Source organism: Amblyomma americanum, chromosome 2 (genome assembly GCF_052857255.1).
Source record: "Amblyomma americanum isolate KBUSLIRL-KWMA chromosome 2, ASM5285725v1, whole genome shotgun sequence".
In the NCBI taxonomy this organism is placed as follows: domain Eukaryota; kingdom Metazoa; phylum Arthropoda; class Arachnida; order Ixodida; family Ixodidae; genus Amblyomma; species Amblyomma americanum.
The window spans coordinates 57,249,072-57,274,546 of NC_135498.1; the positions used below are offsets into that span (position 1 = coordinate 57,249,072).

General features: G+C 46.1%; 1 protein-coding gene across 2 annotated transcripts in view; it reads right to left on the reverse strand.

Moving 5' to 3' along the window:
- Positions 1–5,423: 5,423 nt before the first annotated feature.
- LOC144118575 (uncharacterized) overlaps positions 5,424–25,475 on the reverse strand; it is a 48,762-nt gene continuing 28,710 nt past the window's right edge. The window contains exons 4-5 of one of the 2 annotated variants that reach the window (XM_077651478.1): positions 15,653–15,725; positions 5,424–5,570 (exon numbers count right to left, since the gene is read on the reverse strand). In XM_077651478.1, the coding sequence (XP_077507604.1) occupies positions 15,669–15,725 (57 nt within the window). In that variant the 3' untranslated portion in view covers positions 5,424–5,570; positions 15,653–15,668. The remainder of the gene's footprint in view (positions 5,571–15,652; positions 15,726–25,475) is intronic. The other variant, XM_077651480.1, reaches the window with a different exon arrangement.

A 25,475-nucleotide genomic window follows, 5' to 3' on the forward strand; every position in this document is an offset into this window, starting at 1 on the left:
TGTGCTACCTTCCTGTTTTCCAATGTGTCCCATTCGTTTAGTTTTCGCTTTTATGGCTTTATGGTCCTAGTTAAAGCCCATGTGAGTCATTAAAGTGACTTCTTCGGCAAAAAGCACCTCACCGCGAGAGCTAGCTGTCGCAGAATAACACGATGAGTTTTATCCGTCGCATAAATGGGGCAGCGACCAATATTCTGTAGCCGTCATTGAGCACATGCGTTGCTGTCTTTAGGGGCAACACTGTAGCGGCTACACGAATAGTCAGAGGTGAGGGGTCACCAAGTAACTAAATCCCACTGAAGACAACTTCTACGTTCAAGGCGCGGAGCTGTGGAGAACGCAAAGTCAAATCTATGTAGTACAAATCGAATGAGGGTCAATCAGTTTTGTTTTGTGCCGGTGAGTGCGCTGCCATTCGACTCCTCTCTTCATTTATTTTAGGGAATACCTGTACGAAAGTGGGGGACGACACTAGCTCTTGAAGTACACAGAGCAATCTTTAAGCGTTCTAACTGTGGAGGTGCATTTGAACCAACCTCCTTCGGTGTCAGCTGGTGTTAACTCCGTGAACGTATTCTTGCTCCTTGAAATGCTTGCTGCACACACAACATATGTTAATTTGCACAATAAAAACAGAGAAGAATAAAATTGCCCTGCTCGCACCAGAATTTGTGCAACAGGCTTTACACACACGACAGTGTAAATTTGCATTTTTTCCTATTCTCAGCGTAAAAAAGCGTGATTATTGCCACTTCTAACCTTTGCGATTTAAATCGGAGCTCGCACCGAGCTCGGTAGCGTATGTCTGGCACTGAGGCACTAATGAACCACACAGGGATTCGTTTCAGTTCCCTCTTCTTCCGCAACAAGAGCACTCACGTCATCCTCCTTGCGCCGCAAAATTGACGCTTCCGCTGTTCGCTCCAGTAGGTTCTTCGCGCCAAATGTAACACGTCCATGAATATCTTACGGCTTTCGCGCAAGGCATAGCATAGTTGCACGCACTCTAGACACCGAGAGAGACCCCAAAGTTTGGTTTAGTTTTCTTAGGAGGCACATATACTTCGTTACTTCAGTGGGAAAACACACTCTCAATTCATTGATATCATTTCTAGTCAATTCTTTAATAGCTCTGTGCTTGAATGCTCTTAGTGATGACAAGGACGAAACGAGACAACGACTGGACTTCGTTGCCTCGTTTCGTCCTGGACGCTTTCCGAACCAGCGTAACTTAGCAAACTTCGCCGCGGCCTGCTCACGGTTACGAAGCTTCGAGACGCCATACATATAGCCATTTAGCTATGGCTGGGCTCCTGACTTCTAGCCTGACGAGTTGGTATGCGCTCTGGCCACCACGCCTAGCCATGGACACGACTGCAGTCACCAACATATCGTGTTTTGTTGAGCAGCGCTATGAAGTTTAATTTTGAGGTGTCAACTTTTTATCTCTGCAAAGTAGTAATGATATTCTTCAGGTAATTTCTGCATTTTATGAACAGTTCTAAATGCAAAAAAATTGAGGCGTTTTTAGCACTGTGAAATAAATTTCTTTAATAGCCGACTCAGCGCTTGATACTGTCTTCGGTTCATCGAAGGAAGCATCTTAGCGCTGACTTCATTCGAACGAACAGCAACTTAAGGCGATATAATTTTGGTGGACTGTTAATTAACCTCATCCAGGTGAATATATTATTAAAGAGATCTTGAAAAAGAATATTTCAGGTGAATAAGCAGAGTGGGCAAACGTAGTGTTGGCGATCGTCTCTGAAAAGTATTATTGCATGTACGACTCCCAAGCGGAAAAAAATCGAAGTCCTCTCCTGCTCTCTGCCGACATGGTGAATTTGCTCTTACACGCGACGGCACAGCGGGTGTACTTATTATACGATCAAGACTAAGAGAATACCATTAGCTGATCATCCTGATTACAGAGTGCGTTCATCTCCGGTTTCTAGTCGCCAGCGCTTTGTAGTCGCACTCTTTCGCTGCGCCATTTCCGTCTGGACAAGAAGAAGAATGTTTTTGCCCCCTTTTCCCTACATCTTCTCAGAAGCTGTTAGCAGTGGAATGGCAGCTTCTTTCAAAACGATGCGATCGGTTAGCTTGCTAGCGCGCATGACCACAAAACTTTAAGGGGACGTCGCCACGTCCTTGTGGTTTCCACTGATGTACATGTAATCTACGAAACAGATTAAGAATGCTCCCTGTTCTTTGGACGCATGGTGTTGCCCGTGCACGTCGTCTATGGACATTACATTCTATATCTGCTGATGAGGAGTTTACGCCCCACCCACCCCCTCCGCGCTTCCCCGCGCTTTGGTGATTATTATGCCTTAGCGCAGCACAACACATGGTGCATTGTTGTTATTTGTCAAATGCAAGCGATAAATTTCAGCTCACGAATGCCACGGTGGAGGCTGCAGCTATGATGCGGCCTTTTCATGCAACGTCGAGGGTTCCGATAACGAGGACGAGGAAGAGAATTTTTTTATTCTGAGCCAGATCGCTGTGAGCTGCCTCGTAAAACGGACTGGAGACGGAATAAATGAAATACACGTGGCGAAACTGCTCGATAACTATGTCTCTAACTGCTGTAATAATGAAATTTTTACACCAAATTTTTTCTACAGGGTGCTGTCTCTAGCAATTGTTATAAACGACGACAACCAAGTACTCTCGTACGGTGGCCCGGACCGCCTGGGCCACATTCGTTTCGACCAGAGGCTGAACAAACTTTTCTTCTACCCGTGCATTAAGCCTGCCTATCCCGAGCTCACCATTGAAGTCTTCCGTTCGCCGATGCATTATGTACTCGTAGTTATGCAGTGGAGAGGACTAAGTATAGCATGTATTGTGTGTTTGAAGAAACTTTTCTCGATTGCAACGAAAACGGTTAAGAAATTTTTTTATACCAGTTATATGTTAGCATGATCTGCCATGGGGAAGAAATCTCGGCCAGGCAAGAAGCAGTCTGGGGAAAACTCGGCGTGCATCCAAGAAATGCCTGTATGTGCCGCATTTATTTTTCTCGGCCCACCGTCGACCTTAGGAAGAGCGGTGGCATTGACGTAAGGCTCAGTAACACACTTTTAGTGGATAAACTCTAATGTAAAATCAAAATGTTTGAATGCTAACCATCATCGATGTTCATGAATTAATTTGTTAAGATGCTTGTGTTTAGAAGCCGCACTAACAACACCTTTGAGATCGGCTTTATCTTAAGCAACAGTATCAAACTAGCGATCTGGCTTATAATATTGCTGGCGTGACAAATGCTTCAGATCTCTACAGGAGCTCCCAATAGGGTGTTTAAAATTTCACCCTTTTATTCAGATGGAGCACTAAGGAATTTAATTTCCTCTGGATTTATAATGTGTGGAGCACAGAAGTAGCTTACTCGCAACGGCACGCTCGACAGGCAGGAAATGTCAATTACGTGGGGCGTACGTGTGAATAACAAAACCGTTCCTATGGTGCCTTCCTGAAGTTGTCTTACTGCAGGAAATATTTAAATTTATTGGACCTTCAAATTCTTGGCTCCCTGATGGCACGTGCTCAAAGGCCTGTTAATACGAAAGAATTTGCCTCCACGCTCTGACATACGTTCCTTTTCCTTTGCCAGGAATGAGCACTAGGTCCATCGTGAAAAGGTACGAAAACTGATCCTCCAGATCGGCGGGGAGCGAGGGGGTGAGTCTGCGTGCGTGACGATGGGTGACATGTTTATGCCGAGGCTGCGGGTGGTGTCGAATCCAAGAAAACACGTGCATTTGGTTGCGATGCGGAATAGTGCACCAGGACGCTGGTTTCGCCGCGAGTCACTTGGGTCAAAAACATCCGTCTATGCTTTTCTGTTCACTGGCGTAGTGGTGGAAGATGACAGAAGACGTGCACACTGCAGCGCATAAAAATCCGCCAAAAAACTGCGGTAATGTTATTCGCTCAGCAGAGACACACCAGCACCAGTGTCAACAATACGAGAATACCGTCTTCGTCCTATCGTGACCCTGGAACAAATTTCTTTTGGTGGGCCGTCCTGATCATCGACATTTAAGATTCAGATGGCATAGCTTCTCCAGCTTTTTGTCATGACACTGTTCTTTTCGCAGTTTTCGTTCGACTGCAAACGTTTTCAAATTGACCAGCCTTTCCACAGGTGCGGCAGTCTGTGTTCTGTAATGGTCATGTAAATAAATTTGCGAGATGTGAAGTTGAACCACAGCAGTAGCATGTCCCGCCCAAGTGCACGGCTGAATGTCGCTGTTTTCGGTTCTTGAGCGCGGTTCACTAAAGATAAACAAATAATTATGAATTCTTCTAATTGCTTTGCAATTTGTATTGCGTGTTGAAGAGTGAGAGGGGAACCCCTGCACAGTACGCGCTCTCATATATTTTGTGAAATGGTTCCCTCAATTAGCTGATCACGGATCAAGCTGTGAGTAGCAGTTTCAAAATTGTATGTTGCGGAAAGTTCTAGAAGGTCGTTTACGCAAGCTTGAAAAGTCTCACCTGGTATTTGTCTGCAGTGACGGAGCCGGTGAGATTCCACCAGGTCATTTATCACAGGCCTCTGTAAGGGTAATCTCGCCTGTATACTTACACCATCACCACCAGTGCTGAGAAGTGAACATTCAGTGTGGCGGTAGCAGCATCGAAGTGGTTTCGCCAGTACTTGACGTGACGCTTGCCCAAGGATCAGTGGTGCTCCATGAGGATGTCGAGGCTGTGCTACACACGTTGACCTTCTACACCAAGGGATTTCAGAAGTATTGCTTTGCGACGCTTGGGCTGTAGCTCGTCGCATCCAATCGTTTCGAGAAGTATCAGGAAGACTAGGTTCTATTGCTGCTAAGCTACCGCTGATTCGCCTGACATAGGCAGGAACGGCGAGAACAGCGGAAACGCTGCGACAGACTCGATTGCGAAAGCACGGTTCTCGGAACGCAATCTACGCCGCGGTCCTCGTCGGGATATTGCGGTGTCCGGAATCCGGACGAAGGGAACGAACAGGTGAAGACAGCTGCTCAAGGTAGGCTCTTTTATTTCCAGCTGATTGTGTGGGTTCCAGAGAAGCGAGAGAAGTGTTCATGGCGATAGTGCAAGCTGCAAGAAAAACGAAACTAAACTTGGGTGGGATGCAACAAAGGTGTCTCTTGCGTATCTTGTTTCCTTCTCTCAAACCCATGGACTCGCAGCAATAGGTTGGAATAGCTACAGAACATTACACATGAGCTTGCCTTGAGCCGACTCGCACGCGCGTGTGTTTAATTAGCAGAGGCTAATAAGTGGCTTTCATACGAGGCACACTGTCTAATCCTGAAAAATGAGATCAGGTGCTCGATTCATGAAGAAATGAAGCGCTGATTATAGAGGTGTCTTTGATATTAGCCACGCTTGAACATTAAATTGCTCGAGAAAGCAGCCTTTATTCGGTCAGCAGTATGTATGCGATGACCTCAGTTAATTTCTCTGCAGTAGCCTGGTCCTCTATTGTCCCCGCTGTCGACATTTGTGGCAACACAGGTGCAGGGTTCTGTGCAGTTACTTCTGTAATCGTTGTCGATGAAGCACTGGATGAAAAAGAAAAGAAATTTTATTTTTTTGGTTAATATGTATATCGATACGTTGACGTTTATTTAGCACCTACTAGCGTAGAAACAGACATTTCCACAACACCTCCCTACTGCGCCCTCAATCTCGATAATATGACTATTTTGTTCTTATTTTTAGAAACAGAAAACAACGTTGCTATACAAACAACCCTGAAATTAAATGTGATCCCAAAGCTAGCTTATTCATGACATGCGTTGCGTACCTATACAACGCCTCTCATATTAGCGCACCGCGTGCAGGATGAACTGAAATTAGATGTAGTCATCTCTGATTTTGTTACAACTTTTTCGAAATTTAGACAAGTTGTTCAAACTGTCCAGTAAAGGAAACGAGATATAAGTGTTCTCGCTGAGCAAACATTCTTCCCCCTGAATTTTGGACATCCACAAAAGAGAGCGGAATAAGACATATTTAGTCAAACTATGGGAATATTTAGCTAGTCTTTTGAGCCAAGTCAAACTTGCTTTTCAGCTGTTGCCGAATATACTGTCCTCCACCTATAGTAGGATAGAACTTAAAAAAAAACAGCAGTTGTTAACACTGGACCACGGTTCGCGGTGTACTGTACCACTCCGCTAGCCAGTCCCAAAAGTAAACGAAATAAGCTTTTTAATGTTTGACTTAAACAAGACAGGTATTAAAATCCTAAAGGTCATAATTATTTTCTTGTGTTAAGCTTCTTGTTTAGGTAACGAGAAAGGTTTAAGCAGCGGACTACTTTTTCTTCGTGGAGGAATTCTGTGTGCGGCGGCTGAATGTGAGCGGAGCTTCACTGCAGACTTAAGCTGTATGCAACTATAGAGCATCGAGAGTATTACGGTCACAAGAACCTGCACCGCTGCGTGGTCTACTATGGGCACCTGAGAATGGTGTTGCTGGAGTGCCTCGATTAAAGTGCTGGGCAAAGCCGAGGGCAAATAGAAATTGCAATTCAGTAAATACTAAATGATACGGTTTTCCACATCTCTTTAGTTACGGGTCACTTGCGGGCAGAAGCTTGAATAAGCGCCAAAATTCGAGAAGCCGGAGCACGGCGCAAGCGGGTATGCAGACTACACTCAGAGAAAAACAGTGCGGCGCTCATTCTGCATTTAAGATTTGCAAAGACGATAAATACTTTTAATTTAAACGCAAGTTCATGTCATTATTTACGTCAGGAACGCAGGAAAAGGTGTAACATTTGCATGGAGACATCAACCTTTTTATGGCCTAAGCAGCCGCAGCAGACGTTAAAAAAATGTAAGCATCTTTCTAAAATTTGCGTAGAATGTCTTCTGGCACTACAATTGAAGGTGCTGCCTGATCATAAAAACCAGGACTATTTGCCCTTCTCAGCTGTCTAGAGCTTCCTGCATTTTATGAAATCCTAAATGTTCTAAATTGTGTCACGACGGATGCAGCTAAAATGGGTGCAATATATGTACAGTCTTTGTGAAAGGTATAAAACCCAAGGGGTTTGCTTCCATCCGTGTATCGGGGCTTTTTAGCTCACTTGACAGTTCATAGCTTAGGAGGGTTGAGGACGCAAGTTCCTCCCGGCTTCGTGAGATCAGGGTCCCTTAGTGTGGAAGAGGAGCCGCGCTGCAGGACTCAGAAGCAGACCCCCTGGGCTGTATACTTTTGACGAAGACTGTACGTACATGGGTAAGCTTGACACCAATTATCTACAGTCCCTCCCAAGCTTCCACTGCCTGCTTTGCCATGCTCGTGGAGCGTGGTGGGGAGATGCATTCTGGTACACTGGCTTGTATGTTGTCATCGTCATAGCTCCCGGTCGCAATCATGGCCACAACGAAGCACGTCTAATATCTGACGATCATCGTTTTACTATTTCTTTTCTACGCGATAGGGATCACTGCACCCTGTGGTTAGTGGTGTGAACTCTACAAAGTGCTGCAGCTTTGTCATGCATTATTCGCAAGCACTGAGGAGATGCGCTTCTCTGAGGCCAGCAACCGCTCATAAAAGCAAGTGTAATATATGCAGTATTTTCGCGCAGGTCGTATTAGAGTGGGCGTGGGTTCAAAACAACAGCTTTCTGACCAAAATTTTCTCTGCATTTTTTCCTTCTACGGTCGACTTGGTTACAAATGAATTGAAATGAACTGAAAAATTGGTACCGCTGCAATCGCCGGTTACGGGACAATCTTTTCGCCCTAAGCTAAGGAGAGTATTCTGTACGCAAGGAGTCGCGAGGTTCAAGTATCTTTTAGAAGACGCAAAAACCCATGATATTGTACCACAAGCCTAGATGCTACGCCGCATGCTGCAACTGGCCGTCCCCGCTACCTGGACGCCAAAACGCAGGACAAATTTGAAAGCTTTGCAATATTATAATGCCTCACGATCTTCCTCTCCGTACGAAGGTTTGGTTTGATTTATGAGATTATAAAGTTGCTGGTCCGCTTGCGTTGCTTATCTTCCTTGCACTAGGGGTGCCCACCGCCAGGGACAGTTGGCTGATTTAACTGCCTGAAGGCTTTCTTCGCACCAGGGGAGCTCCGTCAGGGACGGTTTTGCGACGAATTAGGATGCAGGTGTTAAGGGAGTGCGTCTTGAAGTTTTATGTACAAAAATTTACATTACACACAAGTTGATTCACAAGAGACTAGTTAAACCAGCAAAAAGGTTAAACAAGAAAAGGTGGAACTGGCTAACACTAGGGGACGCCCCTACTCGGCATAGCTAAAGATGCATTACATCTGACCGTAGCCCAGAGCCACTTTCCAGGGCTCCGGGCCCTGGTTTTAACGACATAAAGGCCCGGCCCACATTCGATAGTGTCCATCATATCAAACTATTAACATGATTGGTTAACAAACTGCATGGCACACCTTCCAGTTTCTCAACGCTCAAAACCTTCCTCCTCAAATACACAACGTGAAAAGAACATAAAAGTTGCTTAAGAAAATGGCACGGCGGCTGCGTTTTTATGGAGGAAAAAAGCTAAGACGCCCGTGTGCAGTGCGATGTCAGTGCACGTTAAAGATCCCCAGGTGGTCGAAATTATACCCGGAGCCCTCCACTACGGCACCTCTTTCTTCCTTTCTTCTTTCACTCCCTCCTTTATCCCTTCCCTTACGGCGCACTCCGGGTGTCCAACGATATATGAGACAATTACTGCACCATTTCCTTTCCTCGAAAACCAATTGTTATTATTATTATTTAAATGGCACTGCAGGAATGGGCACTCAAAATGATTGGCCCACTAGGCTTACGTGCCACGCCCCATACTTCCACAGTATTACTCAAACTCTCTCCCTTACAAAGTAAAAAGAGAAAAACACGAAAATACATACGGAAATAAATACGGGAACCAGCGACCCCGGCGGTTCCCGGCGTTAGGGCAATTATCGATTTCACCCGAGCCGCCACCACTGCGGGTAATAAACGACTCGTCTTCGCGGAGACTGTTGACCGGCGTCCCCCAAAGTCTGGAAATTGGCGCCGACAATTTCGTTGCTGCTTTTGAACGTGGGCAGCACCCCTTTTGTCCGGCTACGTTTCGTTAAGCCGGCCCTTTCCCCCAAAACTGTTGGCACACAGCATCCTTACGCATCAGAGTCACCGATGCGCTTACTAGTCGCGCCTGTACCGGACGGTACGCTACGTTTAATTGCTCCCGGTCAAGCGCGATCATCCAGACCCGTCTCGCCCGGCGGTGATGACCATTCAAACCTAAATAGTCTTTGTCAGGACGAGGCGGGAGGGGGGGGGGGGGGGCAGCGTATGGCGCCTTCGGCAGAGTCACTGTCCGTTTGCCTCACCTTGCCCGCTTCTTGCCGACGCACCAACGGGGATAAGCGAGGAGAAGACGCCGCTTCGCGGCGCCGAGCCATCAACAAAAGGACGGATGGCTCCCACAAAGCGGCGGGCATCCAAAGATCCCTTACAAGGTTTAATGTCCCAAAGCGACTAAGGCTATGAGGGACGCCGTAGTGGAGGGCTGTGAATATTTCGACCACATGGAATTATTTCATGTGCACTGACATCGCACAGTACATCGGCCTCTAGCATTTCGCCGCCATCGAAATACAACCGCCGCGGCCGGGATAGAACCCGCGTCTTTCGGGTCAGCAGCCGAGCGCCGTAACCACTGAGCCACCGTGGCGGCCCCATACGAAGGGCAACCATGAAGCCGGGGCGCGTGAGCTTCAGTTTCCACTGTCCATTATTTTTCTTACTTTTTCTCTGCCCTCACTGATAAATGTCCAGAGAGGCTGTTGCTTCGCGAAGGCTTGCGGCTGGGCGAAAAAAGTCTGGCTTTTGGTGACGCTTACTTTGGCCGGAATCGAGGAAAAAAGGCCGCGATTAGAAGCCGGGCAGGGGGCCAGTAAGCGTCGAAACTATGGAAAAAGGTATCTGTCCTATAGCGGCTAGCAGGCCCCGTGAAAGTCTGAACCGGTCAAAAGTCGTTTGACGTGTAGTTAATTGGTGGCGGTGATAAGCATTTTATTCAGTGAAGAGCTTTGCACCCCGAACTGACAGGGGCCGTTAGTTCAAGGGTCGTACGGGCTTAGCTGTTTGCTGTGCCCGGTAATACAACTGTCTATGACACTTAGAAAGCGCTAGACCACATATAGAAATGAAAGAACACGCACGAAAGCTGATGGGTGTTCTTTCATGTCCCTGTGTGTGGTTGCGCTTTCTTTTTATCTCATTCTTCGATATTGAAGATGCACAATACACGCGACGTCACCAAATCAGCCGCCTGAACCTCAGAAGTTTAGGGCCTAACCAAAGCAGTAATTTAGATCGTGTCACTTGTTCGTGGTGGTGGTGTAAACTTTATTACATACAGGGGAGTTTAGGACGCACAGGCCCTTGGGCCCCCGCACGGCCCCACTGCACTCAAACGTTCATGTCCCGGAGGCTCATGACGCTGGCAGCCTGGCCTGTGGCGATGGCTTGCTTGGCCGGGTCCTCGGAGCGCAGTAGGGTTTCCCAAGCCTCCCAAGTGGTAAGGTGCTCAAGGCCCCGCGGGGGAGGATCCGCCGGGCAGAGGAAAAGAATATGATCGAGAGTGGCTTTGGGGTGGTGGCAGAGGGTACAGGAGGGGTTTGTGTGGACTAGGTGATAGTGCGAGCGTATATAAGGGGAAGGTAAGGTGCGTGTTTGGAGCCGCCTCTAAAGTGTCTGCTGATAATTGTCGAGGGAGGGATGGGGGAGAGGGGGTACAGCCGACGCTCGGCTTTGCAGGCCTGCGTCAGTTCACTGAAGGAATGCAAGCGCTCCCATGAGAACCCCAGATCGGAGGCCGCCGCTGCCCGGTTGAGAGAACCTCGGTCTAAAGCGTTGGCAGCCTCGTTTCCGGGATTCCCGGAGTGGACAGGCACCCATATGAGCTCCATGTGGCGGGGTGGGCGTGCGGCGACGGAGTTCAATATGCGAAATGCAGGGACGTGAACTCTCCCGTGGGCGAAATTTAGTATGACAGTTTTAGAGTCCGATAGTAAATACCGGGCCTCCGTGCGCGTGATGGCTAGGGCAATAGCGGCCTCTTCAGCCTCCTCCGAAGTAGCAGTGGGGGGTATGTGGAAGGGGAGCAATCATTTGTAGGGAGGGGTTCGTGATGGCTGCAACCGCGTCCTCGCCTGTGCATGCGGCATCAACCCAAACGGCATCCGGTTCCATGCCATAGTTTTTTTGGAGCGCACGTGCGGGAGCTCTGCGGCGGGGTTCGTGGTAGGTGGGGTGCATGTTTTTAGGGAGAAGTTTAATAAGTAGTTCGCGGTGAATGTGTGGGGGACCGGGAGCTGTGCGGGATCCGTGGCTGGTATCCTGATGCCGAGGGTGTGTGGGATGTGTCTGCGGGAGGTGGTTCTCGCGAGAGGTATGTATTGTGTCTGTCGGTGGGCGTCGCGAAGCTCACCTATCGTGTTGTGTAGGCCTAGCTGGAGGAGTTTTTCGGTTGAGGTATTTAGGGGTAGGTGTTGTGCTGTCTTAAATGCTGTTCGGATCATGGCATTCAGGGTGGAGGTTTCTGTACCCTGGAGTTTCAGGTAGGGGAGCGTGAAGAGAAAGCGGCTGAGGACGAAGGCATGAATGAGACGACATAGGTCATGTTCCTTCATGCCCCGGTGGTGTCCAGAAACTCGGCGGATTAGGTGAAATATTGACATCGCCGTCTGCTTGAGTTTCTGGATGGTGAGAGTGTTTTTTCTGTTGTTCTGGATGTGGAGGCCCAGTACCCGGAGAGTGTGTACCTCCGGGATGTACCGGATTTCCAGTTTCACGGTTATGGGGGCTGTGGGGCAGTTTCGGGTTGTGGGGCGGGGTATGAGGAACTCCCACTTCTCGGGAGATCATGAGAGTCCGATACTCCGCGCATGTGTTTGGGTGAGGGTAGCTGCCGACTGCAGAGTATTCTCTATGTCTGGGTGAGGGTAGCTGCCGACTGCAGAGTATTCTCTATGTCTCCATCACTGCCATGGGTGGTCCATAAAGTGATATCATCAGCATAAAGTGTATGTCGAAGGTGAGGGATAGTTTGTAGTTTACGGGCAAAGGGGATGAGTGTGACATTGAAGAGGAAAGGGGAGAGGACAGATCCCTGGGGGTGCCAACCCCACTAAGGGTGTATGGATGGGATGTGTGGGGACCGAAGTGAATTTCGGCCGTGCGGTTAGTAAGGAATGCTTGTTGGCACTTCGCCATGGTCGCAGAGAAGGAAAATGGTTAGCTTTTGGATGTTACTCACTGGAATATTTTAAGGGCTTTCATCTCCGTGATGTCGCGTAGGAGGCGTCCCAAAGCGTAGCAAACGAACAGGAGCGCATTACACTAGTCCTACCGAGTGGTGCGTCCGTGGGACATAGTCCTCAACAAAACACTACTTCACAGCGCACAGGAGCACTGTACGTATCCACCTGTTGCGTTCGCGTAAATAACTGAATTGCTGCTTTAGGGTGCCACCTTGGAATGTGTGCTGTACAATAGATGCGTTTTGCGCTTATAAAGTGCATACACTGATGTATACCACCCGTTCATTGTGCGCGGTTGATGAAATGCTACTATGCGTTCCATTATATTACAGGGGTTTTTGTTGTTACTAGTAGCGTATATGAGCTTTTTCTAATAACTATGGCACACAAGACAAGAACGGGGTCTAGTTGATGCTTCATAGCGAAGATATCGCGCTTAATCACACACACTACACAGAACATGCACAGAACGGCAGACAGACCAAGTGAGTACTTTCAAATGGTTATATTATAGCATAGGATATGGCGCTTTTATACAGGATCTGAATGACAGGAAAGAATGGAACATAACAGAACGAAATATTCATTGCCAGAGCTAAGTAGAAGGTTGAAGATGTTCTTTTGGGGTGCAGAATTATTTCGTTCTTTCATGTTGCATTCTTTTCTGTCATATGTTTCATTCTTTTCTCTCATTCTTATCTTTTATAAAAGCGCCGTATCATATATAATAAAATGAGTTGAATGTACGCGTTTCGTCTGTCGGCCGTGCTATGCATGTTCCGTGTTTTCTGTATCAGTTAAGCGCAGTATCTCCACTATGCATTGCACTGGATTTAAACTTCGCCACATAATGCTAAGCATCTGGGGCAGCCCGCAGAATTTCCCTCTAAATCTAAAGAAAAGACACTAGATGAAACCTCGAGAAAAAGCCGCAAGCAACAAATTCGAGCAGGGTTAATGAGAAGCAAAAAATAGATTGGTGGCAATAAAACACAGCCCCACATTGCGTGAAAAAAGTTCCAAAGAAAAGCGGATGCTAGCAGGAAAACATGCATGGTGTAGGTGCTTTGCGCTGCTCGTCGCGCAAGGAAATTGGGCAGTCTCGTAAGCACACCTGTTGCTCTTCGTCTCCAATTGCTGGCAGTTCGCGAGACTTCTTAACATGTGGGTGACAGCGCACGTCTATTTCTGAAGCACATAACATTAATGCTTCACGTCGGCCGCACGAAAACATGGGGGAGCCACGCATACTTCTTGCAGTGTGAACAGCTATAAACGATGCCGGGAAAATTATTGAAATCATCGCTCACGCTGGTACAACGCATGCGAAGATGATAACAAATTATGCGTTAGCGAATAAATGGCTTCCACTCTTGACAGTGTTCAGGTCGCAACAGTGCAATTGAATTAGCGAATTTTTGACGAAGGCTTGTGTCAATCAGCTACTTTCTCGCACGTCTGCTGTCAATGTCCGAAGAACTTTGGTTACCAACGAGCCCAGACATTTTCGCTTGACACAGGCAATAGGCGATGTGCGAAGTGCGCAACACCAGCTCTTAGCGCTCCTAACACTAGGCCCGGAATGTTGGTTCTGTGGAGAAAACGAAACCACTACCCGATGTTGGGCAAGACGGCTGAAGTTCGTGTGAAAGATGAAATTCGGTGCACTTTTGCGCTACGCCATGCACCCTGCCGGGATACTACGATAGTGCGGGAACCACGTATGGAGCTTGTCGTTTCAGTTTGTGGTTTACTATTCTTTTACTGTGCGCGAGCGTTTTAAAAACACGAAATGCAATGCGATGTATCGCGTAAGCGGGCCGACCCGTTTACAGCCTTCGCTTGCTGCGCTGATCACTGACAAAGCTTTGCAGGTGATTTGTTTCCAAATTACGATATGAACCAGACTAGTTGTTTGTGATCAGAAGAGAAGCCAATTCCGTGCATTTAGTAAATATCCTGCAGCGCATGTTCGATCGTATGTAAACATATCGACACCCTATTGGACGGCGAATTAGACGGGCAAGTTTTTTAGTCGAGTATGCCGGCGTTACTCAAACATGAAGTCCGGCTGCAAAGAGTTTTGATTAATTTACCGGGAAATCGTGGCCATGCCCACTAAGTGGTCCCAATCTAGAAACCTTGATCGGTCAAGACGTGATCTACCACAGTGCGCCGATTACAGCTTAGTCATCATCGTGTTCAGTTGTTGAGTTTCTCCCTTGTTGTTATCTTGAGAACCGTTAGCAAAACTCTCTTCACCGTGCAGTTGTCACTAGGTGCCAGACACAGAATATAATCCGGCAATGTCGTGCGATCATCCGCATGCCATGCGCGTTAATGGGGCCCTGTAGTGTAACATGGCTATGTATAAAAAGTGAAGGCGAATGCATATCTTCAGGCTTCCTACAGTCGCTACCAGCGTGATGCAAGTTCAAAACATAAACGCTCTTTGTTTCGTCAAGCGAGCTTTCATGGCAGCAGGGAATTTCACTACAACATCGTAATTTGGAAACAATAAAAAATAACTGCGCCTTTGCTTGCAACATTGCAAACAATATATGCTTGCTTTTTCCCCTGTTGATATCGAATCTTAACAGTGCAATATTTACTATACACACGTCATCCGCCTTCTTTAAAATGTTGCGCTAGAAGATACGACAGCGAAAGCTCCAACTGCGCTGCGCTCTGTTACAACTATGCTAAAAAGTACATATGAGCATGCTACATTACAGTAAAAAGGGATAGCAGTACGCAGCTGATCGTGTGTCGTTGCGATCACACTGCTTTGCATGCAGCTGCTAACGCCGGAGCGCTCAAAAGTTTGCAGTGCGACAGAAGGTGCTCCAGGCCAAAGCAAGCGTGCACACTGCACAAAATGACCGCTCGCTACTCTATCAGGCCAATTCTCGGGCATTTGAAAATAAAACAGATGTGATAGAGCGCGGCGCTTGAACCGATGCATAAATTCGCGTTAAAACGACAACGCCGCGTAGACCGGTTTTTCTACGCACTTCCGGCTTCCAACGCCGAGCTTCAAGCGCAGCAGAAGACGCGGTAGACGCTTGCTAGCGCTAATTAAACAATAAGAAAATACCTACATTTGGTGAATTTTAAGTAATATAAGCAGCACAGCCGCTGAAGCTAGGTTTTGAAAATCTCAGTTTCATCGATACCAAGAGAGCAAGCTAGTAAACGACGTACCTGCTCTACCGAACCAAGGATGCAACCGGAAGTTACGAGCGTGGTTTTGCCAGACCTCCAAACAGTTTCTCATATCGTCTATTCTGGTAAACAGAATAAAAAGTCCTATCCTACTATTTATAAATACTCACTGGGCCGTTGCATCGGTCAGAATTGCGAAATACTTCCGGTCCGAAGATATTGCCCGCAGCGCTTCCTGGGATCCTGCAGTAATATCATATTTTTTGTTAAAAAATAAATAGGTTTGCGTATACTTTATTGTACAAAATATTGAGCAACAGACCAGATAGCATTGCTCATATTTTCTTGCCTTCCCTCCAACGTTGGTTACAGAACTGTGCACGATGCTAGCGGAAGTAGACACTGGCAGGAAATTAGAATATAAAAACACAGAATGCTGAGTTTGATTTTTGTTATGACGCCTGTCCGTTGTTGTATACCATGTAGTTTCTCTAAGAAAAGAGAAAATTAATAAACAACTACCAAAGGATACTTTAGAACCTGACGATATAAACATGGCCAACGAAAGTGGTCGACACATAATCCAAATTCAAGTGACTGATCTCTTTCTTTCTACGTGTTCTGTTGCACTATTACCATGACACTTGATGCATGCCAAATTGATCAGCTTGTCGCTCTTACGTGCGTGACATATCATGAAACTGAGTTCAGTTTATTTTCCCACTGTCACTTGGGAAGCGCCGAGGATAAAAGCTTTGAGAGCGGCTTGACCTGTCTATCGCCCCCTACAGTGTGTGGCAGCAGACAGCAATGCTGGAAATTAAGTACTCTGATATAAAACATACAAAGATCAAAACAAGTCACTGACCCGTGCAGAGTGGGGCAGAAAATGTTAATGCGGGAAAAAAAAAGAAGGCTCACACGTACACAACAACACAGGAAAAGCATCCCTGATGGAGCAGTTTCAGTGTATAGTTACAAGAGCGCGATAAGTTTTAAAAGCGATGTGCGCTAAATATCTGTGATGTTTACATGAACAGCGTGGAGTGGGTTCAAAGTACATGGCAGTGTGTTTTTAATACTTTGTGTGCCATATGTAGTGCGACATGTTTCAATATACCAGTGTTCAGGGTGTCTGCTGTGAAATTGGTGGTTGTAAGTATAAAGGTCTGCGAAGTGCTGGAGGTGGTTAGTATTTTTAACTATTTTTTCTTATTGCGTAAATCAGTCTTAAGTGGTAAAGGTAAGATATTTAGGCTATACTACACTGATCGAAAAGCTCAGCTGTAAGAACGAAGAAATTCTGGGTACATATTGCACGTAAAACTGAGAATAATGGATCCTTTACCGGTGCATGATTTCCTGCGAATGTTGGCGTCTTTACTATGAACCAAATCAACCAATGAGTCATTTTGTTGTTCATTCCTAAATAAAGCAATGAACTCTGGTAACATTAATGAAAATTTGTTCCTTTTCTGAGCTGTTTTACGGAACGGTGTTTGTCAGTGGTTACATTGCCAGTAGAGAATCGCGTGGTGATGAACAGGCTTTCCAGTGGCTGTCTGCCGAACGCACAACCATGTGGGCACGTTGTATAACGCGATTCACGTAACGAGGAATAAAACTGGACTTCATTACGCCGCCAGAGGTGATTATACGTACGTAAAATTATGAGGTTCTACAGGTAATTTAGGGATTTTAAATCCTACCTTTAGTATGGCTTTGTAGTAACCATTTGTTCGCTACGAAACAACTTACGGACGTATGTGAGGCTTGACGTCATTAGGCTAAAGGTGGGCTCTAGTATATGCCATAGCGCAGTACTCTCGACCATGTGGGCTTTTGATAGTCTTGCGGACCAGCTTATTGCACAATACTCAGCTTTGTTTTTACGTTTTGTCTCTTTCGAAAAATGTTGCCGCGGACAGGATTGCATCCCATGTCTGAGTTTGACAGCCGAGCGCCATGGGCCTTGAGCTATCAGGCGGAGACAATTATGTGGAGACAAGTAAACAGTTAAATATTTTCTCATCGACAGCTTGTGTTCTTCTCAGGTTATGTAGATAGAAGTGCGCGGTTTAAGGCATGGGCGTAGTAGGTAAAATGCCAACAGTATAGTCCGATGGTCATTGATTCTGTAGCAGCCTCAGGACTATTTTCCCTGCCTTGCTTTGATATGCCGAAGAGTTTTAATAAAGTACAGAGTCAGATAAAAGTGTTCCCCTCAATCGTCCCCCAAGACGGACGATTTGTACGTTATTTTTGAAGCAGCTGCCGTGTAATACCTAGAGAATACCTGTTTTCGCAATTTGAACTTACAAAGCGAAACGTTATGTTTACGCCGCGGTGGCTCAGTGGTTAGGGCGCTCGGGTACTGATCCGGAGTACCCAGGTTCGAACCCGACCGCGGCGGCTGCGTTTTTATGGAGGCAAAAGGCTAAGGCGCCCGTGTGCTGTGCGATGTAAGTGCACGGTAAAGATCCCCAGGCGGTCGAAATTATTCCGGAGCCCTCAATTACGGCACCTCTTTCGACTTTCACTCCCTCCTTTATCTCTTCTCTTACGGCGCGGTTCAAGTGTCCAACGATATTTGAGACAGATACTGCACCATTTCCTTTCCCCAAAAAACAATCATTATTAATATTACTGTGTTTACGTTCACTTAAAAATGACTCAGTGACACCCCCCCCCCCCCCCTGCCCGTCGTGAAGGGCAGAAAAAGTTTTTTTTCTTCATTGCAACATGCGGCAACCCACTGTTCGCCCCGCATGCAGCACGTAGTAGGGAATAATAGGAAAACGGAGATATGCTCTTTTCTGGCTGCTGCCATGGTTGGCGTTTCGCGTTTGATCGTGCTGCGGCTGGAGCGTAAGGATTCTTTGTTTTGGCATTGCATCATACACCATGTCCCACGTCTCTTTTCAAAGTTCTCTGTTATTGCTACGAGGCAGAAGCGTGCTCACGGCTTCGAAGCAGCCATTCGTGCTACTTTGTCAGAATAACCTTCGTGCACCCAAAGGACACATGGCGGAAGATCTGCTCCGACAGCACGACGTCGGCGAGTGATGCCTGTCCATGCGACCAGGCTTGAGGTCTTCACGTTTTTAGGATTCTGGTGTCAGAGACATGGAGTCTATGCAGGCTGGTTAATATAGATGCTTCGAGACTACATTTGTTCTTGATTTATTTTAATTTGCACCGCGCAACCATTGATGGTTTATGGGGGTTTAACGTCCCAAAGTGACACAGGCAATGAGAGACGCCGTAGTGAAGGGCTCCGGAAATTGCGACCAAGTGGGGTTCTTTAACGTGCACTGACATCGCACAGCACACGGGCCTCTAGAATTTCGCCTCCATCGAAATTCTACCGCTGCGGCCGGGATCGAGCCCGCGTCTTTCGGGCCAGCAGCCGAGCGCCATAACCACTCAGCCACCGCGGCGGCTCCTGCAACCATTGTGTACTGCCGCTTCTCATTCGGGTTATTGCATGCTGTCGCGAGTTAACCTGCGCAGTTTTTAGAGCGCAGGCTTTAAACGTGTAAGCGACTGGTTTCATTCTTTTATTTTCTTCGTTCTGAGTAATTCGCCCAATCTGATGGAACAGCGCGCACGTGTATGCTGAACGTTATGTGCTAAACGAAGGCACGTTCCGGTGTGTACCTTAGGTATTCCGCCCACTGTGAATAAATTTTCCTCCTTTAACTCTATACTAAGGCGCAATCCTCCTTGCATACTACTTGTTTGGAAAGAATCATCTGTTGAATGTATATTTTGAAAAATGTTACACAGGCAGAGGTTTATCTCTGCATTGATTTGCAGGCATTATATTAATAGCGATTTGTTTCAGGTAGAGTTTAATACCATATTTTAATCTACAGAGAAAAAAATTAAGTTCACAGCACTGGACGATCAGATGGCCGAACCTCACGCGAAATTTAAGTTGGCTTGCAAAAAGAACTAGTCGAACCTCTGAAAGGTCTAAATGAATTTTCTACGACAGTGCTCTTACTTCAGGCGCTTACGCGAGAAAACCCGTCCCCACAAGACTAACAAAGAATTGGATAGACGTTTTTTTTTTTGCAATAGAAAAAGGCATTTACTGCCATTATGGAACCGGTATAAAATGCTGCGATTCTTTTTCAAATATTTTACGGTGTTACCGCTCCGCGATTCCGTTCCTGGTGCGTTGCGCTACCGTCTTTTTTGTTTCATGCTCCTCGTGAATCGTAGTATGCATTCGGTGTTGTGCTGCGCTCTGAGCATGCACGCACGCAACGGGCCGGGGAAAAGCACATATCTTTTGTGGTTGGATGAGTTATTACAAAACATCTGCTCATTTATAATTACGGATAATTTATAAGTGTGTCCGCGAATGTTGTATCGATAAGAGATCAATTGAGTCTGCAGTACGCTTACACAAATACTGAACACTCGGTTTGCCTCTGTAATCATTAAAGTATAATCAATGCTATAACGCGGAGGATAGCACGAATAATCAAAATTGAGACAATTCGGCAAAATAGCCGTAGAAGCTGTGAAGACTGCATCATTATTTGCATCAAGTGACACTAGCCAATTCTCTTGTGCCTGAATATATTGCGCATCCCAACCAAGTTTATTCCAGGAAGACGCTTCCTGAAGCCAAAAAGAGCTGAACATGCACAGCGCGACTCGTCCGTCTGCTTCGCGAAAGCTGAAGAAACGCCAAGACGTGCTATGGCGTACAGGAGCCTGCAACTGGAGCGTTCGAGAGCAAAGATGGTTTATGATTTATGGGGGATTTAACGTCCCAAAGCGACTCAGGCTATGAGGGACGCCGTAGTGAAGGGCTCCGGAAATTTCGACCACCTGGGGTTCTTTTACGTGCACTGACATCGCACAGCACACGTTACAGAGCAAAGAGCGATGGGAGGGAGAGTGGGTGTATGCAGAGGATGTATTACTCGTAGCTGATAGTAAACATGAGGGATACAGAATAACTCACAAATAATTCATCGCCAACGGCGAAATTTGAAGCTACAGTGTAACCGATAAAATGTAAACGGTGCTGTGCCTATGAAAAATCTCGCTTCAGAAAATTTTAAAGCCCGGACTTATAGTAAGGGTTCTCAGGCTTCGAATGAGGTAGCATATTAGCCCCATCGTATATACGGGAGGTGGATCCCCATTGCCACTGGGCAGGCACCGTTTTCGAATGGGTACACGCTTTCTCTCCGCATGGTGCTGGGCTTTCGCAGAAATTAACTGTTGGAAAAAAGGTCTGTGGCCAACCCCCTCTTCCTTCCCCTCTTTTTCTTGCCTTGTTTCGGTGGATGGCAGATACGCGAAAGAGAGAAATCCGCCTTGCGCGGTGAAGATTATTTGAACGCCTTTTCAAGAAGAAATCAAGAAAAAAGAATAACAGGGACAAGGTACATAATGCTCAAGCACGATTCCTGAATGATCCCCTAGGATAACGGCATTGAGTTTGAGAAAAGGAAAGCGTAGTAGGCGGCAGAAAGTCCGGTGTTCGGGTGACATCCTGAATTTTGCGGTCGTAAGTTAGCCGCAGCTAGCACAGGAAAGGATTTCTTGGCGCTTTAGGAAAGGAAAGTGCTGAATTATACATAGTTAGGCTGATAATAATGATAATGTTCACGGAATGAGGAAACATTTGGTAGCATGTCCGTGTTGCTGACGTCCAATTTGTTTCACTTCGAAGCAAACAAAGAATACAAACACACTCATGACCATGACCGCTACATATTGAGGCTAATATTTGAATAAAAAAAGCATGTCTTAACACACCCAATGCTGGCAAGCATACTATGAACCAATGGCCAGTTTGCAGGTCCATCGGAAGTAAAAACTAGATATCCCGGAATTTTTTCCTGTAATTAATCCTGTTCTCATAAAGAAAAAAAATGCCGTCTGTCGGCAACTTTTACGCCGATCCATTATTCAATGATAACATTTTTAGAACGGCGCCCGCAGCGCCCAACAGTTATGCAGGTACCATCTGCCTTCCTTGTCACAACAAGTAACAAATAGATTTGTCAAAATGAAACAGGCCTCCAGGAAGCGCTATAAATAGCACACACAAGTAGAGCTTTGTACTGTAAATATAATTTTTTTTACACTTTTAAAAAGGGAGTATTTGCTGATCAACATCCATCCATCCATCCGAGTGCAGTCATCTGGCTGGAAAGGAAAGCTGAACAGCTTTCAAAGAAACTTGGTATTGGCAGCCCTTTTTCCTGGAATCGTTTTGAAAACACCGCTTTTTTTTTTCGAGCGAGTCCTAATGCCCGTACCTACCTAATGCCATCATTAGTTTTAGAGCGGAAGCTCTACTCTTCGCACTAGAACTCCCAAAGTGAACTTTGGTGCTCGTTTGGTCGTGAGCCGCCGGAGCGGAAGTGTGGCAAGCGACGTCATACCACATGACTCGCTGTGGAGAGGCTGCGCTGCAGAGGCGCCGCCTCCGGTTGCTGTACAACGTGACCAGCCGGGATTATTGTATAACAGCTGCTTCGCTGGCTCTCGGTCGCTCAGTCATCACGCCGAAGCGACTCCAGCGCCAAACCACAAGCAGCCATGCTTAGGAGGGCGCTCACTGGTATCACTATTTTTAGCAAGCTCTAAACCTCTTCTAGTTTTTTTATTATCTCTTGAAATACTGCTAGAAAAAAAGTATATTACAAGATCACAATTTTCATTGCACTTTATGTTTAGGAGAAGTAAGGCGTGATTTTCGATTAAACAATGACTGTTTGGTATACCGCTTTGAAAAGAGAATATGAGACGATACAGGGTTATGGTGGATGACTAAGAGAATTGAAGAAACGCGAGAATCTACACTGCCATGACCGATGCGCGAGTATGCAGCTGGAAGCAGCAATCTGCATCTGAGGCGCAGGAAACACTAAATCGATCATGTTGCAGAGATAAGACTCGCTTCGCGCATTCCCTGTGGTGCATACAGACTGAAAAGGAAACCGCATGAGGCTTTGTTCCCTCGAGACGCTACATACGATGGCAAAGGCCGTTACCTACCGCTGCTGTTTTACACCTGCCCGAAGCGGCGAAACTTGGGGACAGTCGGCACTTTTGGAGTGCTGCTGGGTTGCCGCTTTTTCTAAGTTGTCACCTCTTGTTATCGTGGAAATATAACTGCACTAGCTCTCAGTTTTATTGACGAAGCAGTGCTCGGCGTGATTATCTGTAACAAGTTCTTTGTACCCAACTGCAGTTCGAGCTATGAGGTGGGCTGACAGAGCGCCACTTTTTAAAGCTTTGGTGGGGCATGCTCACCTGCAACTGCGACGCCAGGCAATCCAAAAAGCAGATAGGATATTGCAACCATGCGACCATGCATATTGTTAAGTTCTATGTACGGCGTTTAGTGGATGCGTTTTTCTGAGAAGTCAACGTATTTATCGTCTAAGTAGACGGGTACAGTGGTTGTCAGAGCTGCTGCCATGATCTGGATACCTGGCTACACTACAATCGCCCATGAAGCTGTCACTAAATGTGTTGTGCGGAAAATATTCTGAATACATGAATTACATTTCTCGGCAAGGGCACTTGCAGTACTAAATTTGTTTGTTACACATATTCAGGCTGCAGTTGATTAATGAACGTAAATTGTACAATTTATGTCCCGAAGCGACACATGGGCTATAAGGGATGTCGCAGTGAAGGGCTCCGGTTTTAATTTATATCTCGTCAGAGTGGTTAATTTTCGCTAACATTGCATGGCACGCGGATGCCGTTTGCGTTGAGCCTCAGTCGAAGCACCGCAGCAGCACATGGATTGATCCCCCGTCCTCCGGCTCAGTAGCCGAGAGCTCTAACGACTGGAATTCCCGGGATGAAAAGTCTGGAGGTCACGATGTCAGCGAACAAAATATCTGGGGCAATTAATGGTCGTTTGAACCGTCCCTAGTTTGCGCGGAGGGCCCTTCACCTTCCGAAGAACCACATACATAGGACCATTGTACGCTTGCTGGCACAGTAGAAAATTGGAAGATTAGAGTTTGGAGAAAAAAATGGCACTGTAACTGTCCCACATCTCGGCGGACGCCCGAACCGCGCCTATGAAAAGGGATAAAGGAGGGAGTGAGAAAATAAAAAAGGGAGAGGTACCTTAGTGGAGGTCTCCGGTATAACTTCGAACACCTCGGGATCTTTGACGTGCACCGACATCGAACAGCACACGGGCGCCTTGTGCCTTTCGTTCTTAATAATAGCCATTAATAATAGCAACTAGCCCAGCAAGAAGTTATTATTGTTTCAAGCCTGCTCGAGTACCATTAGGCCTATTTTACACAAGCGAATTTCTTACACTGTCGCATTTGCCTCTAGTGTGTTAGAACATCCCCAAAAAGTAAGCTGAACAGCGTTCGGAAAAGTTAATTTAGTCGTAATGCTTTTTGATTGAAAAGTATTGCAGGTAATACTCACATCAAAAGGTACGAAGCAACCAGTATAGAAAGCAAGGCCATCTTTTGCACAGTCGTCGCGGGTCCTACTCAACTGCCACTTCTCCGCTGCAGATCCTGCAATTACTGTGCAGATCCTTCGGGGAATATATAGCACTTCGTGACGTTATTACAGACGATCATTATTTCCACCTTTATGACGCCTTGGATAAGGTTCAAAGACTCCTCCAGTTCTTTTTCTGTATTTTTTTGCTGCGGACGCTGTACGCACAGCGTGATGTATTTAATGCACCAATAACTTCTATTTATGCCACTTTAAAAAGAAAGAAAGGTGTGATGACCGGGGGGACCAAGGCATATTTTTGTTAAAGAAGAAATTCATTTTTTTTTTCCGAAGGCAGTTTGCGTACTCTGGCTGGTTACAGCAGGATAAGTGCGAGTGCGCAGCTCTGTTCTTCTCTTGCAGCCGGGGCAACGAACACACTGAAGTAGTTCTGAGTAGTAAGCAAACTTGAATTGGAGCAATAAATTATTTGAAAATGAGGATGTGATGCTTTTCTGCATTTTATGAGTAGCAATGTAGAACTCAACAAAGTGTATTTTTTATTCACAAGAAAACATAGAGACTAGTGATGAGTTATGCTGGAATTTGTAGGGTATGTTGGAACAGCTTAAAATTAAGTTTATAGTTTGAGTAATCCTCCGAGGTAAAAAAAATCCTGAACACATGCGGTTATTCTGAATCAGTAGGCAAAGGGATGAATTCGAGATTTCGCAGCTTCGTGCGGTAAGAGAAGCAGGAGAGAATTGCACGTACCATTTTTCCTGTTAAGTGCCGCAACAGTTTCGTACGAAGTTAGTGATAAAAAATCTATTCGTAAATCGACTATCGATAATTTTTTAAAACTATACATAGTGTGGAATGACTATAAACATTAGTTTTGTGTCTGCAACAACTCTGCAGTACTCGTAATCATTAAAGCAATGATATGAATTTTTGCTACAGATCTACTGACAGGCAAGCAGCCGGCGCTTGTTCATTTTCTAGAGTACAAAAGACGCGTCTATGCTTGTACAACATCTGCGCCGGATGCCACTACACTCGACAGGAACTAAAGGAAAGGAAAAAGCGACAACCGAGTGTCGAAAAGGTCATGATAGCAGTTTTCGACGATCTCTAACAGAGCCCCTCATCTCAAGTTGACGAGAAACCGAGCTGGAGGAAGGCGCATATCCAACAAATTCTAGAGAACAGCATTTTGAAAGGGGCAGATTTAATGCGCGCAGTTCTTCATATATTGTTAGATTCCACTATAACAGGCAATATAACGTCAGCTCTCCAAGACGGCAGGTTTGCATTTTTTTTGCGGTTAACGATTTTGCTATCGTCAGAAGCGTTCCCATCAGTTTTCTATGGCAGTCTCAACTTCTGTATGCGAGCGATGGAAACACTGTAAAAGCAACACCTTGCTGCATATTGGAAGAATGGACCGTTACCTCCAATATTTCTACGCCAGTACCTAACAGGTTTTCAATATTCAAAATTTTTTTTTCCAAGAATGTTGGACAT